Source organism: Symsagittifera roscoffensis, chromosome 2 (assembly GCF_963678635.1).
Source record: "Symsagittifera roscoffensis chromosome 2, txSymRosc1.1, whole genome shotgun sequence".
NCBI classification, from domain to species: domain Eukaryota; kingdom Metazoa; phylum Xenacoelomorpha; order Acoela; family Convolutidae; genus Symsagittifera; species Symsagittifera roscoffensis.
Genome location: NC_087063.1, coordinates 31806263 through 31824091, shown reverse-complemented (window position 1 = coordinate 31824091; position 17829 = coordinate 31806263). Strand labels below are relative to the sequence as shown.

Here is a 17829-nt window from a genome sequence, read left to right as displayed (position 1 = left end):
ATTGTTTCTCTTAACGCTAATTTAGAAAAAGCTTGGATTTCTAAAAAAAATTTGAAAAATCCGTATTCGATTACCACATTTTGTCTAGAAAATACCCGAGTGCATGATCTCGTTTAATTTTAAGCAAGATTTTTTCGATACAGCACAAGCAAAATGATGCGGCAACTAAATCGACAAAATTTAAGCAGAAAAACGAAAATGCGACACTTCAATTAGGCTCTTTTTCCTTCCCCCCCCCCCCCATCTGCAAGATTTTATAATTAAAATTATTGTTTGCATAGTCCGATTGTCATGAAAATTGACATGCAAATGAATTAGGCCATGACAAACATATTTGGTCATCAAAATTAACCTTGTAAATACACTCGTTAGACCATAAAATTGATGCTCATCTGAGGTGGGGGGTAAAAGGAAAAAGAGCCTTCAATTATTACCGTAAAAAATTGCAATTGCAGACTTACTAAAAAAGAAGATCCGCCCGGGAATCAAACCCATGACCTTAGGCTACAAAGGGGACGGCATGACCTCTAGGCCAAATGAGAACAAACCTGCTTAGTGTTAAGTAAGTTTCCATATTAAAACAAGTAGAAATTGTTTTGAAAAATGTCAGGGGGAAAACTTTAGCTCCTGATTACAAGACATTTGCTCTAGCAAGAGTGTGAAAAAAAATAAACCAATTTTTCTGTAAAATTTCATAATTTTTTAAGTTGAACACTATTCCATAGACATCAACGAGCAGTCAAAACATTCAGGGTTGCCCCCAGACGTGAGCAGTCTTGCTTTGCGTTAATTGGACTTTTTGACTGAATTCATTTTCTCAAAAATTTTTCTTTTATTTGAATAATTTGATCTGGGATGGGACAATACTTGACTGCCCACTCTTGAGTGACACTAAAACAACCATCTGGCGTTCAGGCAGAGTTTTTGAGCCTTATTTGGAGCAAACGGATGTTTTTTGAAGAATTGAATTCAGCCTTAAAATATCTTTAAGAATTTCTTTTAAAAAATTTTGAATGGTTTCAAGATAAACTATTTACATCCTGCTCGATATCAAGTAATTGGTTTAAGATAATGCAGATAAAAAAATCGTTTGTATTGCTCGTTGTTTTTGTGAAGTTTTTTTTATAGTTTTTGTTTTCTCAGATTATCTACACAAATGGCGAATATTATTGCTGCGACTAAATTAGAACAAAAGATACAAAACTCTACATCAGTTTTTTTTCCGGTAAATAGCAAATTCTTTGTTTCTTACGAGAAATATTATCATTTTCAGTCTTATTATTGCCAAACAAATTATTCTTCAATTTCTTCAATGTCTCAAGGTCCCTTAAAAACTCTAAATTGACACATTGCTCTTTTAAATCTTCCAACTGATTGCTCTTTTTAATCTTCCAACTCTTTTTAATCGAATTGTTTCAACTTTTTGCTACTTATTATAGGGAATATTGATGACTTTGCGATATTTAATTGATCAAAAAACGTTGTTTCAACTTGAGTAGATTTTTCGACACGGTTTTTTATAGAGCCTTGTTGAAAGTTGGAATAAACAAAACTAATTAAAGTGAAAATTTGACTTATTTCAGGAAACTTTTGCATGCAAAACCTAGATTTTCAGACAAAAAATATGACTCAAGGTCACCTAAAAACTCAAATTTGCATGCAAATTTGTTCAAATTTGGCAGATTGCCCTTTTGAATCATTTGTCTGTTCCAATTTTTTGCTAAAAACTATACGCAGTCAAATGAGTTTAAGTAGGTTTCAGACGTCAAAATGAGCCGTTTTAGTTTAATTCTTTTTTCTTCGGAAAAGATGTTAGGTTGAGTGAGACGCTCAATTTTTATATAGTTTTTAACACATTTATCGGATAACGTAATAAATTTCTGAAATAGCTCTGACATTGAAACTGTGAAATGGCGCTGAAACTGCAATAGAATTTTCCGAACTACATTTGAACTCGCAAAGGAGCAAGGCAAAATGATTGCGCTTTTTCGGAGATTTTCATTTTTGCTTTATGTCAAAAATACAATTGAAAAAACTTTTTCATTCAACAACGATTGGCCATGTAATTTTTCATGGCCAAAAAGTACAAAATGCAGACACAAAGGCAAACGCAAAGTTTCAAAGAAGTGTTTCGATTTAGTTTGAGTTTGAAGGTCAGAATCATTTCAAAAATTGAATACGTTGTCCGATAAATTTGTTGAAGGTTATACGTACTTTCAGAAAATAGTTTGCGTTAGTTTATTTTCAGTGGAAAATTTTAAGTAAATTTTGTCTTAATTTAATCCTTGTCGACAACTTTTCAGATTTTGTGTCTATAAATTCAAGTTTTGCTCATTTTGTCCAGTTATACTGTAAATCAGCACTGTTAGAAATTGTTGTCCAGATTTTATTAATTTAATCCAAGGGTGAAAACTGGCATAATAGAAAATAGAAACTGAAACAACCTTAGCTCTTTTTGCACAAGGTTTATTAAATTCGTTCATCTACATTCTTTTGTAAATTGATTTTCATTTCTTTATATCAGCGATTCTCATTTTACCAAAGATGGGAAATCTTATTTCATATTGTGATGACAAGAGCGATTTAAAATTCAGAGATGAGGACAATGCGTTGGCAGCCAAATGGCAAATGTCTGAAAAGAAAGTTTCGCTACTACGGAAGAGGTTCAATTCGATTGACAGAGAGGCGAAGGGTTTTTCAACCAGGGGTGATCTTCTGAGTGTGAAAGGATTAGTTTTGAACCCGTTTATTGATCGGATAGTTGAAATTTTCTTCCAGAAAGCGGATAGAAAAGAGGGCGAAGAAAAACTATACTTCAGGTTAGTCATTTTGTGCTGTGCTGCCATATTTTTCCTAGGTGCCTGAAATTGGAAACTTGCCCGTTTGACTTTTTGTTCAGACATGAATTCACAATCGAATGCCAAGATCTTGACAAACTCTCTTTAAATACTTTGCTAATGGATTCATCAATCTTTTGTTACTCATTGCCGTAGAAAGTTTGTAACACAGATGCGAAGCCGAGCTTCGCACCTTTTGCGATACCAGAAATTTGGCATTACTAGGATGCCTTGATTTTGAATACTCATTTATTGTCGGAGATTGTTTTTCTGAATGTTTTCCTCAAAAATAACTTCAAACTGAGTTTTGAAAGTTTGTATTTGAAGTTTTTGATTTTTTTCAATTTTTTTAGTTTTTGTTTTTCTGTCTGCCAGAGAAGTTCTTTCAGTTTTTTTTAGTCACAAAAAGTGAAAAATGAAGCCTTGTGTCTTAAACTAACTGAAATTTTGATTTAACTCAATTACAAAAAATTTGAAACATTTGGTTTTTTCTTTTTTACAAACAACTCTTTCGTCATGAATTTTGTCATGAATCTTGTCGACAACGTTTTTGTCATGAATTTTAATGGTTCTTAAGTTCCAGAGGCAAATAATATAATATACAATGGTAATAAATTGTTTTCAGGTGATTCCATTGTAGGTATTTAATAAAGTTGCAAGCCACGCCAACAATTTTACTGCCTAGGAGAGCACCATTGGACCTACAGGTCCGTTCTCTAAGTTATTGATACTGGCTGAGAAATAAATTCTCTATACTTGAAAATAAATAATGTGACTACTTAAAATAAATTATATTAGTCATCGCTAAAAAAATGAAAAAAAAAAATCTTACTAGAAAAAAAAGACAAAAAAGGATCATGGAGCTTACTTAACTAATAGAAAATTTTTTTAAGAGGTCTTCGTTATCCAGGATGTAGCTATCTAAAAAATTATTATTGAATAAGCTTACTTTGTGGACAGATGAAATTTTTATGTTTTCGACAAAAACTAGGTGGATACTTTAGAATAATGTTTAACATTTTTTTATAGCCCAACCACAATTGAGTCAGTTGGGTTTTTGTGTGACCTTGTTGGTAGTTTTCTTGCTGTACTGAGCATCTCTGAAAGATTTATCACTTCATTTTCCGTAAAGAGCTCGTTCAAAATTTGAAAAGGGCTTTCAGATCTGAGAATTTTAGACACTGTTTTCCTTAGCTCATACAAATGGAGATCCTTCGCAAAAAAAAACAATTCAATTTTCAATCTTTGAATTTCGATTGATTGGTAATTACGTGCTCTTAAGATAATTCTGAACAAGCGCTTAACTTTTTGATCAAAAAAGTCTACTTTGGTCATCTTTAAGAAGGCGTAAGCCAAAACGCCATGTAATGTAGGTTGTACAAAAGGTTTGTAATTTCTTACAAGTTGTTTGGTCGAAAGAAACTTTCTTAACCTATAAAAAAATCCGCAAGATTTCGTGACTATTTTACCGAGAAAATCAATTTGTTCATCGAAGTTCAACTATTGAACTCTTTGAATTCCAAAATAACGAGAAATTTTCTTTCGGTCAATTGGCTGAACATTTAAGTTAACAGTTTGGAGATTTAATTTTTTTCCCGTTTGGTTTGCTGAAAATTAAAGTTTTTGATTTATTCGCATCTAGTGTAAGCTTGTTTTGATTTAACCGTTGTGCTGTTTTGCTCAAACAACCTGGTGCTCTGCGTGTCTAATTTTTGTCTGTGTACATGTCCTATTTACAGTGTCGTCTGCATATATTCTAGGTTTTTTGTTTTCTTGGTTTGAGTTGAGATCATTAATGAAACTTATTAAAAGCAGTGGAACAAGAAGAGATCCTTGAGGAAAACCAAAACGAACTGCTCTTAGTTTTAAATTCGCATAATTAGTGGCTATACACTGCTTTCTATGATTCAGATAAGACTTATATAACCGACCATTTAGAGTTCTTGGTCCATATGACTTGCATTTTTCAAGAGGAGTGAGTGATCTACTGTATCGAATTCTTTTTTCAAATTTTTGAAGGTGCATTGCCAGTTTTGTTTGATTTAAAAATTTTGTCATTTAATATCAATCAGTGAAACGACTGCGTCAATTTTTCCACGAGATGAGCTAAAACCAAACTGATTTTTCTTTAGTAAGTCAAATTTATTGAAATATGATTTGATGCGAATGTATATAATTTTTTCTAGGAGCTTAACTATCACTGGAAGTAGGGCTATTGGTCAAAACTTTGAAGGATCTGCCTGTTTTCCCTCCTTACAAAGTGAAATTATTTGGCGACTTTAAAGCAATCTGGAAAAATGACATTATCAAAACAATTTTAAATTGATAAAATTGATGCATTAGCCCTTTTATCTTTTTTCAAAGTGTAATTATTTCAACTATAGAAGGCTGTGCTGAAGTTTTCTTTGATCGATTCTTATACTTTGAGAACTTCTTCTTGGCTTATTGGTATCACATACCTGGAATGTATGTACTGTTCTAGAGTTAGCAACCTATCATCCAATGTGCCGGCCAGTTTTTCGCCAACTGTCGAAAAAAATTCATTAAAGAAATTTTTTGGTATTTTCCCTTTAATTTCGCTTAAATTTTTTTTAAAAAACTTTCTTATCTGCTTTAGCTAATTGTTTTTAAATAGTTATTTTTCATTTTTTTATTCATTAAATTTTTCACCAATTACACTGTTTTCCATGCATTTTTCTGTCTTCAGATTAGCCACTACAAAAATTTATATGTTTGAGACGACTTTTCTTAGCGGCAGTTTTTATAACTTGGATATTTTTTCAGCAGTTAAGTGCTTTAACCTGGTTTTTTTTTGATATACTGGAACAAAATGATTAAGATTCTCTACCAGAATTCTTTGCAGCTCTTTAAAAGTGTTGTCGATGTTTTTTCATCAAAAGTCTTGAAACTTTTTGTGATTTAATCAAGCATAGCCTCGTTCATTTGCTGAATTGTTTTTGGATTTTCAAGGTTCAGCCATATTCTGGTCGCTAGCTGTTCTCCAAATTCTTTCTGATTTTCTCCACCGTTTGTAAGATAAACAGCGTTATGATTTTTCAATGACATATTCAGAAATTCTATATATCTGTCATGACTGCTATAAAAAAGATCTAAATAAGTTTTTGATTGGTTGGTTTCTTGGTTTCTCTCCAGGGTTTGTCCAAGTTCTGCATAATCAAACAATTTCCCGAAAAAAAAACGATTTGTTTTGTATTTCGAACTAAATAAAATAAAACTAATCACCACATATTATGTCTGTGGAGTCTGATGTCAGCATTAGAGAATCCAGATGGATCTGCAATTTTTCTTGAGTTAATTTGTTTGAATTTTTTGAAAGTGAAAAATGGAGAAAAAACCTGAGGCAAAATTTCCTAGAAATAAACAATCAAAATTAAAAAAGTACAAAAAAAACTGAGCTGTTTTATTTTAAAATTTGTTTCGATCTTTCCAATTTGGAGAAGTTGACCGATTTTTTTTCTTCAAAGTACCCCAAGTGTACCCCTATCTTGGTCTTAGCCGATCGCAATCTCACAACTTAACACAAGACTGCGTAAAGACTCATAGGCAGGGAACTTGGAAATTGTTCTCTCATAAGGAGAAAAAAGAAAACAAACGGCCGTTCTTTTAAGTAGAGAAAAAATAGAAAAAATTCTGTAAACATTTTGAAAACAAAATTTAAAAAAATCTTTAATGAAATTGAGACCTAATTTCTATAGGTCATTTTTCCACTCTAGTCTGGCAGTGATTTTACTGCAATTAACACAGAATCATAATCAAGTAAATCACTTTAGGCAAAAGATTCCAATTTTTTCAACAATTCAATCTCTAGAGACTTTGCATCCTTTTGTTCACCGGGCTTACTTGCTTCCTTAGTTTTCGTCTAGCTCGGAAAACAGCATCTTTGTCCGCAGAACAAATAAATTTGCAATTCACCTAGGGCAGGGGTCCCTTTGCATCACTCGGATATACATGACAGACTTTAATGCGATCATACGTAAGTTTAATATCGACATTTTTTTGAAGAAATATAGTTAGTCCGCTGCTACGTCTTGAGACCCTATTGCGTCAAATGGCGGGTTTTGTATCAAAACGCAGTCCCTACTTGTATATTTCTCCTGTAGCCTAAGCCTCAATTTCAAGTTTTTTTATTCTGTTCCAAAAATTCAGTTTTTTTGCCCTGTTCAGTCGCCACAGATTATTATTGCTTTATGGACATCACATACTTCAGTCTGAATATTTATAGTACTCACGACACCGCTCGTTTTCCCTCTAGGATGATTCAGTTGTCCATTTTTAACGGATAATGACAGGATATAAACAAAACCAAGTGTAATTTAAAAGTTAAAATAAAAAAAAAAATTGCTCCCTTAGAAAAACATTCGATTTTGAACCACAACTATTACTAAATTTGATAATGAATCTCAATCAAGAATCGGATTTTGAAAATTTTTAGGTTGGAATTTTATCCCAGTACTGTATTTCAAATGCTCTAGAAAAAAAATTTCAACGAGAGAACATTTTTAGGTCGACCGAATGTTTTTGAGCGAAATTGATTTTTTCAGAAATATAAGTTGGGGTTAATGTTTGAAAAACTGTCAGGTTTTTGAAAAAAAAAGATGAAGGTTGAAAAGGAAGTAGAAAACTGAGAAACTTATATGAAGAGTAAATTTCATATAGCTGACATTTTTGTATCGCAAAGCGTGCGAAGCTCGGCTTTACTTCAAAGGCTTTTTCCAAGCTATTACAATTTTTTTGGTTGGTGATCTGTATAAAATCCAAGCTAAAGACCAATTTTTAGGTGGTTTAAGTATCTTTTTCCTGCAGGGTTTCGCCACCTCACCAACCTTAAGTTCGCCCGTTTTATTTTTTCTACGACATCCGTTTTCATTGTATCGCAAGGCATGCGAAGCTCGGCTTTACTTCAAAGACTTTTTTCTAGCTATTACAATTTTTTTGGTTGGTGATCTGTATAAAATCCAAGCTAAAGACCAATTTTTGAGCAAAAGAGCCCTTTTGACCACTTTCCGGGCTTTTTGTCCAAAACCAACGTTGAACTTATGACTAAATTCAGTTTTATGTTTTTTCCTTATATTGTCTTCAGAGGAAAAGCATAAAGGTGGTTGCCAAATCGGAGGTGGTTTAAGTATCCTTTTCCTGCAGGGTTTCGACAGCTCACCAACCTAAAGTTCCCACGTTTTGTTTTTTCTACGACATCCGTTTTCGGCCATTGACGCCAGCATATACTAATTTACACTCATTTTTATAATTCTTTCTGTCTCCAGAATTGCCACTACAGTTATATATTGGTTTCAGACAATGTTTCTCAGCGCAAGCATTTTGAGCTTAGTTTTCTATCCAGATACTAGCTGTTTCAACTGTGGGTTTAATTTGATATACTGAAACAAAGTGATTAAAACTCTCTACAAGACTTACTTCTCTGCAGCTCGTCAAAAACGGAGGTGCTTGAATAGCCTCGTTTCTTTGCTTGTTTGTTCTTAGATTTTTCAGTTTTAGCCACTTTCTGGTCGCTAGCGGTTCTCTGAAATCTATCTGATTTTCTCCACCGTCCGTAAATTTAACAGCGTAACGATCTGTTAAAGGCGTTTTCAGAATTTCTCTATATTCGACATGACTGCTAAAAAAAGGTCTAAACAAGTTTTTGATTGGTTATTTTCTCTCGTGGGTGTGTCCGAGTTCAGCAAAAATTAACCATTTCCCAAAAATACCGATTTTTTTTGTTTCTCGAGCTAAATTGAAGTTAAAATCAATCACCACAGACAATGTGTTATATTTTTGATGTCAGCATTAGAGAGTCCAAATGGATCTACAATTTTTGAATTGGTTTGTTGATGTGGGTGGAATATAGACTACCGTTAAAACAGTATGACTTTTTGTTTTTAAAAAGCAATAGTTAAAACTTGAACGTTTTTAACCGTTAATTTGCCTGTACTTTTGGTCTTCCCGTATGATACACCAACCCCGCCTCCCCTTGTTTCTGCAGTTTTTTTCAACTGTTTATGGCCCTCGAGGTTGAAAACTTTATATCTGGGTCATTTTTTCAGCCAAGTTTCGGTTAAACATCTTGCCAATGGCGTTTCCTTAGAACTGTAAAACAGAACTTAGTTTTCATCAAATTTTTTGAGAGCGAAGGTGTATTTCGCAATTTAAATGAGTCCATTTTTCCCAGATTTTGAAGTTACTAACTCCGATAAGTCCTTGGTAATCCTATGAATTCTTATCTCAGCTTTTTTTCAATTTTGCAATTTTTTTGAAGTATAATTCCAAAAACAAAATGTTTGTTGGGTGATATTATTTCCTTCAGCAGTTCAAAAAAACTGAATTTAGTTCAAAAAAATTTTAAATACTATTTCTTTCTATTCCACTTTTAGTTAATTACCCTTAGTTTTTTCTATTGTCCTTGATGAGTGAAAAAGTACAAAAAGCGAGAAACAAATTGAGAAAAAAATATTCTAAAAAAATCAAAAATGAAAACAAATCGAACAAAAAATTTTGGCTGTTTTAATTAGAAGTTCGTTTTGATCTGCAATTTAGAAGAGAAACTGACTGAATTTGTTTCTCCAAGGCATCTAAAGTGTATCCCTGTCTTGGTCTTAGCCAGTCGCGATCTCACAACCTAACATAAGACTGCCTGCGGACTCATAAGCAGGGAACTTGGAAATTGTTTTCTTTTAAGGAGAAAAAAAGAAAACAAACAGCCGTTTTTCTAAGTAGGGAAAAAGTACAAAATTCTGTAAAAAGTTTTAAAAAGAAAGTTAAGAAAACTTTAGTTAATTTGAGACCTAACTTCCATAGGTCATTTTTCCGCTGTAGTCTGGCAGCAATCTTACTGCAATTAACACAGAATCATAAGCAAGTAAATCGTTTTAAGCAAAAGATTCCATTTTTTTCAACAGTTCAATCTGAGGCTTTGCATCCTTTTGTTCACTGGGTTTACTAGTCTCCCTAGTTTTCGTCTAGCTCGGAATACAGCATCTTTGTCAGCAGAATAAATAAATTTGCAAATCACTGAGGGCAGGAGTCCTTGAGGGCAGGAGTCCCTGCGTCACTCGGTAAAATATGACAGGCTTTTATGAGATCATACGTAAGCTTAATGTCCACAAATTTTTAGAAAAAATTTTCTTTGTCCATCGTTATTTTGTGAAACCTCCTGGCATCAAAGCGTGGGTTTTATATCGAAACGCAGTCTTTACTTGTGTATCTCTCCTGTGCTCTAAGCCTCATATTCAAGTTTTTTTGATTCTGTTCTAAAACTTCAGTTTTTTTGGTCTGTTCAGTCGCCAGAACCCGCAACTTTTTTTTTCTTACTGAACACAACATACATCAGTCTGATTTTTATGGTACTCACGACACCGCTCACTGTTCCTGTAGGATAATCCAGTTGGTCCATAGTTAACAGATTTTGACAGGACATAAACAATAACAAAAGTAAGGTAGAAGTTAATTTAAAAAAAAACTGTATTGCTCCCTTAGAAAATTACACAACAAATTTGAATTCGATTGGTATAATCAATTGGGAAAAGGGGATTTTTTTTGAGGGGGTCTGAGATTCTACTTCTGTATTCAAATTTCAGCCACAAGTATTTCTAAATATGATATTGGATCTCCAACAAGAATCGGAACTTGAATCTAATTTTTATCTCAGTGTTGCATTTCAAATGCTCTCGAGAAAGTTTTTTTAAGCGAGAAAACGCTTCAATGTCAACCGACTGTTTTTATGCAAAATTAATTTTTTGCAAAAATATGAATTGAGGTCAATTTTTAAAAAACCGTCAGGTTTCTTGAAAAAAAGGATGAATGTTGCAAAGGATGTAGGAACTTGAAAAAAAAATAGAGTTATTTTCATATAGTTTATATATTGGTATCGCAAAGGTTGCGAAGCTCAGCATCCCTTCATGACTTTTTCCTTACTGTTAGGATTTTTTGGATGGTGATCTATATAAACTTCAAGCAAAAAACAAATTTTAAAGCAGAAAAGCTTTTTTGATCACTTTCCGGGCTTTTATCCAAAACCAACGTTGAACCAATGACTACGTTCAGATTGATGTTTATTGTAGATTTTGGCTTCAGAAGAAAAGTTTAGAGCAGGTTGTCAAATTAGGGGCGGTTTAATTGTCCTCTTCCTCCAGGGTTTCGATGCCCTCACCAACAAAAAGTCCCCCCTTTGATTTTATTTTACGACGTTCCTTTTTGGCCATTTACGCCAGTGTATACTAATTTTGAAGTGGAGCGTGGGTCGAAATGAAACATTTTTTGGAAAGAAAATTTCCAATAAGTGCCCAAAAACGGCATTTTCAATCGTTTTCACAAAACTTTTATACTCGTCAAATCAATTTGGTCGACCAAAAAAACGTCGACAAACTTTTCGAAAACTACAACTCAAATACATTAACTCCAAATTTAACCTCTGTAGTCCTGGTCGAAATTAGGTTTTGCTTTTCTGGAGCTACAAACTATGTCTCTCCTTTTAGTGGAAAATGTCAAATTATGGTGTCAAATTTTTTGCTTAGTCAATTCCTCGAGACCGTTCTCATCTTCCGCCCTGTGAAGGAGCGGGACGTGAACAACCCGGACAAGGTGAACAGTCGCATAAACAAAGTGCGGTTTGCCTATCGCATGTATGACCTGGACAACGACGGGTCTATATCAAAGGATGAGATTCTGGGCGTGTTGGTGATGATGGTGGGGCCACATGTGGATAAGGAACAGCTGGAAGAGATAGCGGAGAGGGCCATGAGAGAGGTAGGTTAACGCAATTTTGAACCCCCCCCCCCCACCCCAAAACTGAGTCTATATACGAGTTTTACGTTTGGTTTAGTTTTGAAAAAGATGAGTGCTTTAATTCGCTGTCTTTAATCCTCTTTGGAAATTTCAACGGAGATACACGTTGATGCATCACTATTGGCGATTAAAGACGAACTGATGACATTGTGTTTGTTTTTTAGGTGGACGATGACGCAGATAACACGATGAGCTTCGAGGAATACGCAAAGATCATGGAACGCGTGGCAGTCGAAGAGAAAATGAGCATCAAATTCTTGGAATGAACTAATTTAACAACACAAATCAATCAATTTTCAACATAGGAAGGACAACCGGTCGCTGAGCAAGTAGCACAAAAGGTTCCGACCATATTTTCAAAACCTACTCAAAACAAATGTTTTTTTTCTATGTTGTGTCGTTTTTTTGTGCGTGGTGTGATGAAAGGATCTCAACCACAATTTAAAACTGAGGCATAATCGACAGTCATAGTAAAAAAGGGAAAATTTGACAACAGTTTTCGTCAAAAAAAATACTCAAAAAAAACAAAACAGCATTCGAATTTTTTTTTCGAAAAAAAAGTCGAAATCGTAGAAAGCCACTCCTACTTTATTTTAGCGCTACCACCGTTAAAAAAATTTCACACAGAAGACATTATCAAAGTTTCACCCGATGAATGAAGCAAATGAATGGATTCTTTCTTTTGACATATGCTCGATTAAACTATTTGAAAGAAGCTAGCTGGATCAAAACTTGAGAAATCTGGTTCTGATAGCGTAAACTAGCCAGTATAGTATAATTATTTTAACAAGTAATAAGTTTCATTATACTAGATAAATAGTTTGATTATAACTAGTTTTTTTTGTGGAAACATTTTCGCAAACAATACAACCAGATTTCTCAAATTCTCATCCAGGTAGCCAATTTCATGAAGTTTCATTTAGCATGCGTCAATTTTTAAGCCCTATATATTAACACAAAAGCGAAGCTTTGCTTCGCAAGCACTAGCAAAAACACGACAAACATTTCGAGGACAAACTGTGCACTGGATAGCTCGAGACACCATTCATTGGAAAACGACTTCCTTAACCTACAAGGCGTGAAAGGGATCAGGCGACGCATCATCGCATTTTTTTTTGTTCAGGACTACACTCATGTATTTGTCACTTTGATAACTGCTGCAGAATTCGAAATACTCAATGCAATGACTCAATTTTAGGATTCTCAGTAGGAAAAGCCTGGAGATGCAGACTCTGTGATAATCATCTGAGGGACACTTATCAATTACTTCATTGCGAGAATCTATGTGAGACATCGTTTCAGAGAGTAAAAGCAGTTTTCTGGATAAATTCAGACGCCGCCTTCGGATCCTAACAAACATTTCCAGACACTCAGACGCAGCTCTACCATATCCACTCTATCTGACTCAATTTGGGACTATCTCGACGTCTCTGGGTTGATTTATCGCATTTCTACCATATTCACTCTATCCGGATCAATTTGGGACCAACCCGACGCCTCTGGGTCGATTTGTCGCATTTCTATCAAATTCACTCTATCTGGGTCAATTTGAAACCAACCCGACGCCTCTTGGTCATTCTGTCGCATTTCTACCATATTCACTCTATCTGGATCAATTTGGGATCAACCCGACGCCTCTAGGACGATTTGTCGCATTTACACCATTTGGGCCCACCAAGAAGTCTCTGTGTCGAAATGTGACAGCTCTTATTTTTGTACATGAAGACCTATTTTTTTGTTTTATCTATGTATTTCTTGAACTCTATTGATACTTTTCATATTTTCATACTTGTATTATTGTCTTTCAAAAAGACTTGAATTTACACTTCTTCTTCTTCAAAATGAGCCGGGTCAGTTAGTTTATATGGGAAGAGCAAGTTTAAAAAATAAAAGACAAAATGAAGAACAAGGGAAAAAGCTGACCGACTGGTCTCAAAAATCGAGAATTCGAGAATAGATGGCGTTAAAATGTGAGAAGGTGTAGAAATCTCATTTCACATTTTTTCACTCAATGAATGTCTAAAATGCAAGATCTCTGGACGCCAAGAAAAGGTCATCACGAGGATTGGTGCAACATAGGAAACCAACAAACCAATAATCAGTTGCCACAAAAAGCAAGCTCCAATAAAACCAGTAACAAGAAAAACGATGACGAAACAACAAATGATAAGGCTTGCAATGGCAGCTAAAATTAATGGAAAAATGTCGAACGACTGCCATCTAAAATTTTGGTTGATGAATAAAACAAATAAAGCAGCAACTCCAAGCGAAAAAAAAACAAAAGGATGAGCTTCTCAACAATCAGATCGAAACTATTCATAATCACTCTTCCGAGGCAAAAAAAAAACATTTTAAAAATCGAAAATTACAAAATTGAGATTGCGTTAAAATTGTATAATCAAACAAACGTTTTCGATTTTTTTGTGCATCTTCAGGTTTTAAATATCTAAACTATCTGTACAAAATTATCAAAAATCATGAAAACGTCATACACATCTTTATTTCAAAAAAATTAAACCGATCACGTTTTCACAATTATCACAAAATTATGTAACAACTATTATATAACAATTTTATTCATTTAGTCACAAACTTCTGAGAATTTTCACCTTTTTTGTCGTTACAATTTTGTTTTGTCGCTAATTTCATGTTAACATGTAGGTTGTTTCAATATTTTTGTTTCAGCCAAAATTTTTCGATTCTGGAACTATAGCCTTAGTTTCAGCTCCCTACTTCTAAACTGGTCGCGCCGTTCTCTCTTTCCTAATGTGCAGCACCTCTAAAGTAAGTAACTTAATGCTGCTGAACGCCTGCTCGATTATCTTCCAATTAAACTGCAACTCACCGTTATCACTACTACACTGCCTTATATGCTGTCCAACCGGAGTATCCTCTTTTCGGTAACTTTCAATCCTTGTGGTGAGATGTCGGACCGTCTGGCCAACATAGATGGATTTGCACCCACAACATTCAAGTTTGTGCACCACTTTTGATTTCAGTTCACTGGAAAAGGAGGATTTTAAAGGGGGCACACAAGTTCTCTTTTTCCTCGTCGTAAATATATCTCCGCATTCGTGATATCGCGCACTTTTTTTTGCTAATGTCTGACTGTGATTCCCCCAATATTGAATCATTAAGATGGGTGGTGAATCGCTGCTATAATCACAGGGCTTCTTTTTCTCAGCCATCTTCTTTTTGGTTTTTGCGCTCCCTGATGATCTTTTCAAGGGCTTGCGATGCAACCCGCGACGACCAACTTTCCGGATATTGCTTATCGAACCACTGTTTACGGTTGATTTTCATCGATTTATCATTATCTTTCCATGTTGACGTACTGCGGAAAACCCGGTGAACAGTTCCTTCAATCACACTTCTTTTGTACTGAAGGGGAAGCAACTTCTAAAATTTAGCATGGTACCTGTATCTGTTGGTTTCTGATGCCACCCACAGTTATTTTTCCTGTTTTTATCATTACTAAAGTTTAAATCCAAAAATGCAAATGTCCCATTTGTGTTTGGTGTCTCTACTGTGAACTGTAAATTTTGATGTAAAAAATATGCTGCCCGTAGCACTTTTTCAGGATCACCCTTCATTTTTCTCACTATGTCGTCAATGTAACGGAGAAAAAACTTAGCTTGCTGCACTGACTTGTTTTTCTCCATTATCGCGATGCATTTTCTACAGAACCAGACAATTTCACTTATATTTCGATACTCATCATCTGATAAATCACCGCATTTTACGTGATACCAGTTCAAGCAGCAATCATATTCTACACCTTTTGACCTGTACCTGACCTTCTTATTGCACTCGGGACATGTTCCATTGAGATCTTTTTCGATTATAAAATTTTCGTGAATATCCCTCGATAGTCCAGTTTTGTACTGCTCCAGCCAAAGATTTGCCAAAATAACAGCAAGAGATGCCCCCACTGCCAAACCATCTTTCTGAAAGTACCATGTTTCATTGCCCTTGAAATGGACATGACTAGCTGCCATGTGCATCAGTCTTTTCTTGGTATTTCTAGCAATTGACTGTGGTTCATCTTGCTCAAACAGTTCTCTCAGAGCTATGTCTATTGCTTCTTTGAGTGGAACATTTGTATACAAACTCTCTCTTCACACCTAGAAATATCACATTTGCATTGGGCTCGAGGCTAATGCTCTCTAAAATTTCTTTTGCTTCTAGTGATTTGGTTTCGAAGTTTGCGCCCTCAATTTTCTCGAAAAACTTTGCAAGAACCTTGTTCATTTATAATAGGGGCTACCAGGCAATGAAAGGACCGGTCTCACTAGGTTATTTTTTAAGCACCTTTGCCAACCCGTAAAGCCTGGTGGGATTCCCCCAGTAGACCTCATCCTTGTGTAGAGCTTTTCACTCATATCGTCTTTTTTCCTCATAGCCAACAACTCCTTTTTGATATCTTTTCATATCTTCATAACAATCGCATCACTTGTTCTTTTGCTTTCGCTGAACTGATTTGAATCCAATATATCAGATAACTTGTTTTTGTAGGTAACCTTCCTCATTACACAAAAATCCACACTTTTGTCATACAGTACCGCAACTAATCCATTAATCTTCAGATACTTTCGGGCCATCTCAACGCTTTTGTCAGATGGTGTTTGTTTCACTTTTTTAGCATTGGCTTTTGCCTCTGCTTCGATGTCACAAAGGGCCTCCCTAAAAACTTTACGATTTTTGAGATCCGAAAGAAAGATGTCAATAACAGCGAGAAAGTGTGTCTCATTAAAATTATCCCTGACAGGATGTTTCGGCCCTAATGCCAACACTTGTTGTAACCAATTTGGTAATTCAACATCATCAAGAGATTTTACTGAACCCTCACCATGCTTCCCTAGAGGGCGGTCTGGCCTTTCTGATAATTTCATTAGCTTCTTTTGATGGGTCTCTTTAACTGTTGTTGTTTGTCTTTGTCCCCTGAGACTTAAGTATTTCATCTTAAGTCCTCTGTGCTGCGCCTCTCGCCCTTTCTAGTTTGCCTTCGACGTTTTTCTCATCTGTCCTGGCTTTGTTAATTTCCGTTCTTAGAAGTTTTGTCCGGTTCCTGACATCTGGTGTACCGTTTCTCTGACGGTATACAATTGCGCTGTTATTTGTCAGTGTTTCAGGATTTCTGCCAATTTTTCTGCAGTGCAAGCTCTGTAATTGTTCCCGCGACTGTTGATAAATGTTTTGATGATGTCGTGCCACACCACCACTTGACGTTTTTCTGCTAGAATTTTCCTGCGGATTAGGCTTGCGGGGTTCTTCTGTGGGTTCGTGGCGTTCGGGTTTGAGGAAAGTCCCGGAATAGCCAGTATTTTGGGCAAAAAATGTTATTTTTCCGGGTTGCCAAGTTGTTCCAGGCTGTAGTAGAGGAAGTTAGCCGCTACAATGTAGACCATTTCAATTCTGACATGGCAAAATATAAAAAGATCATAAGATCGAAAGATTTTTCCACTAAAAAAGGAAAAAATAAAACTACGTCTCCTTGTAGGAAAGACTGTAATTGAAAATTGGCTCAACGCCGTCGGTTTAAAAAATTTACATCTAAATAATTTGAGAATGTGTTTAAATTGTTATTTCAAAAAACGTTTTTGCACATTTTTGTGCATCTTTAGATTTATAAGATCTAAACTATCAGTACAAAATGATCAAAGATCATACAAAGTGTCATACACATCATTATTTCAAAACTTACAAAATTTAACCAATCAGAACTTCACAATTATTAATAAAATTATGTAACAACTATTATGTAATATTTTATTCATTTGGTCACAATTTTCTGAGAGTTTCCACCTTTTCTGTTTTTACGATTTCGATTTGTCTATAATTTCATGCTAACATATAATTTATTTCAAAAAATTTTTTAAAGAAAATTTTTCGATTGTAGAAATGTAGCTTTTTACCCAAAAAATCCAGAAATTAACAAACAAACACCACGTCAAGACGTACAAGAGGCGCTACAGTCACTTGAAAGGTACTGTGAAGATAACCTGATAACAGTGAATGTCGAAAAATCCAAAGCAGTCAAGTTCAGAAAAGAAAGTAGATTGAGCGCTGATGACGATTGATCTACAAAAATATGGAAATCGAATTTGTCCCGTAGTTCTGTTACTTGGGTATCACTTTCAGCTCATCTTGACAAGTTAGTCAAAAAGGGTAGAACCAGCACGGGAACGCTTTG

General features: G+C 34.9%; 1 protein-coding gene across 1 annotated transcript; it reads left to right on the top strand.

Annotated features, from left to right (window-relative positions):
- Positions 1 to 1460: 1460 nt before the first annotated feature.
- On the top strand, positions 1461 to 12008 carry LOC134840183 (calcineurin B homologous protein 1-like). Its single transcript, XM_063855897.1, has 4 exons — positions 1461 to 1480; positions 2465 to 2819; positions 11366 to 11597; positions 11801 to 12008. The coding sequence occupies exons 2-4, from the start codon at positions 2545 to 2547 to the stop codon at positions 11900 to 11902; spliced, it is 609 nt and encodes a 202-aa protein (XP_063711967.1). The 5' UTR covers positions 1461 to 1480; positions 2465 to 2544; the 3' UTR covers positions 11903 to 12008.
- The last annotated feature ends 5821 nt before the right edge of the window (positions 12009 to 17829 follow it).

Coding starts and splice junctions, on each gene's coding strand:
- LOC134840183 (XM_063855897.1), top strand. CDS start 2,545: ATGGGAAATCTTATTTCATATTGTGATGACAAGAGCGATTTAAAATTC. Junction 2,820..11,365: donor GAAGAAAAACTATACTTCAG/GTTAGTCATTTT, acceptor TTTTTTGCTTAG/TCAATTCCTCGAGACCGTTC. Junction 11,598..11,800: donor CGGAGAGGGCCATGAGAGAG/GTAGGTTAACGC, acceptor TTTGTTTTTTAG/GTGGACGATGACGCAGATAA.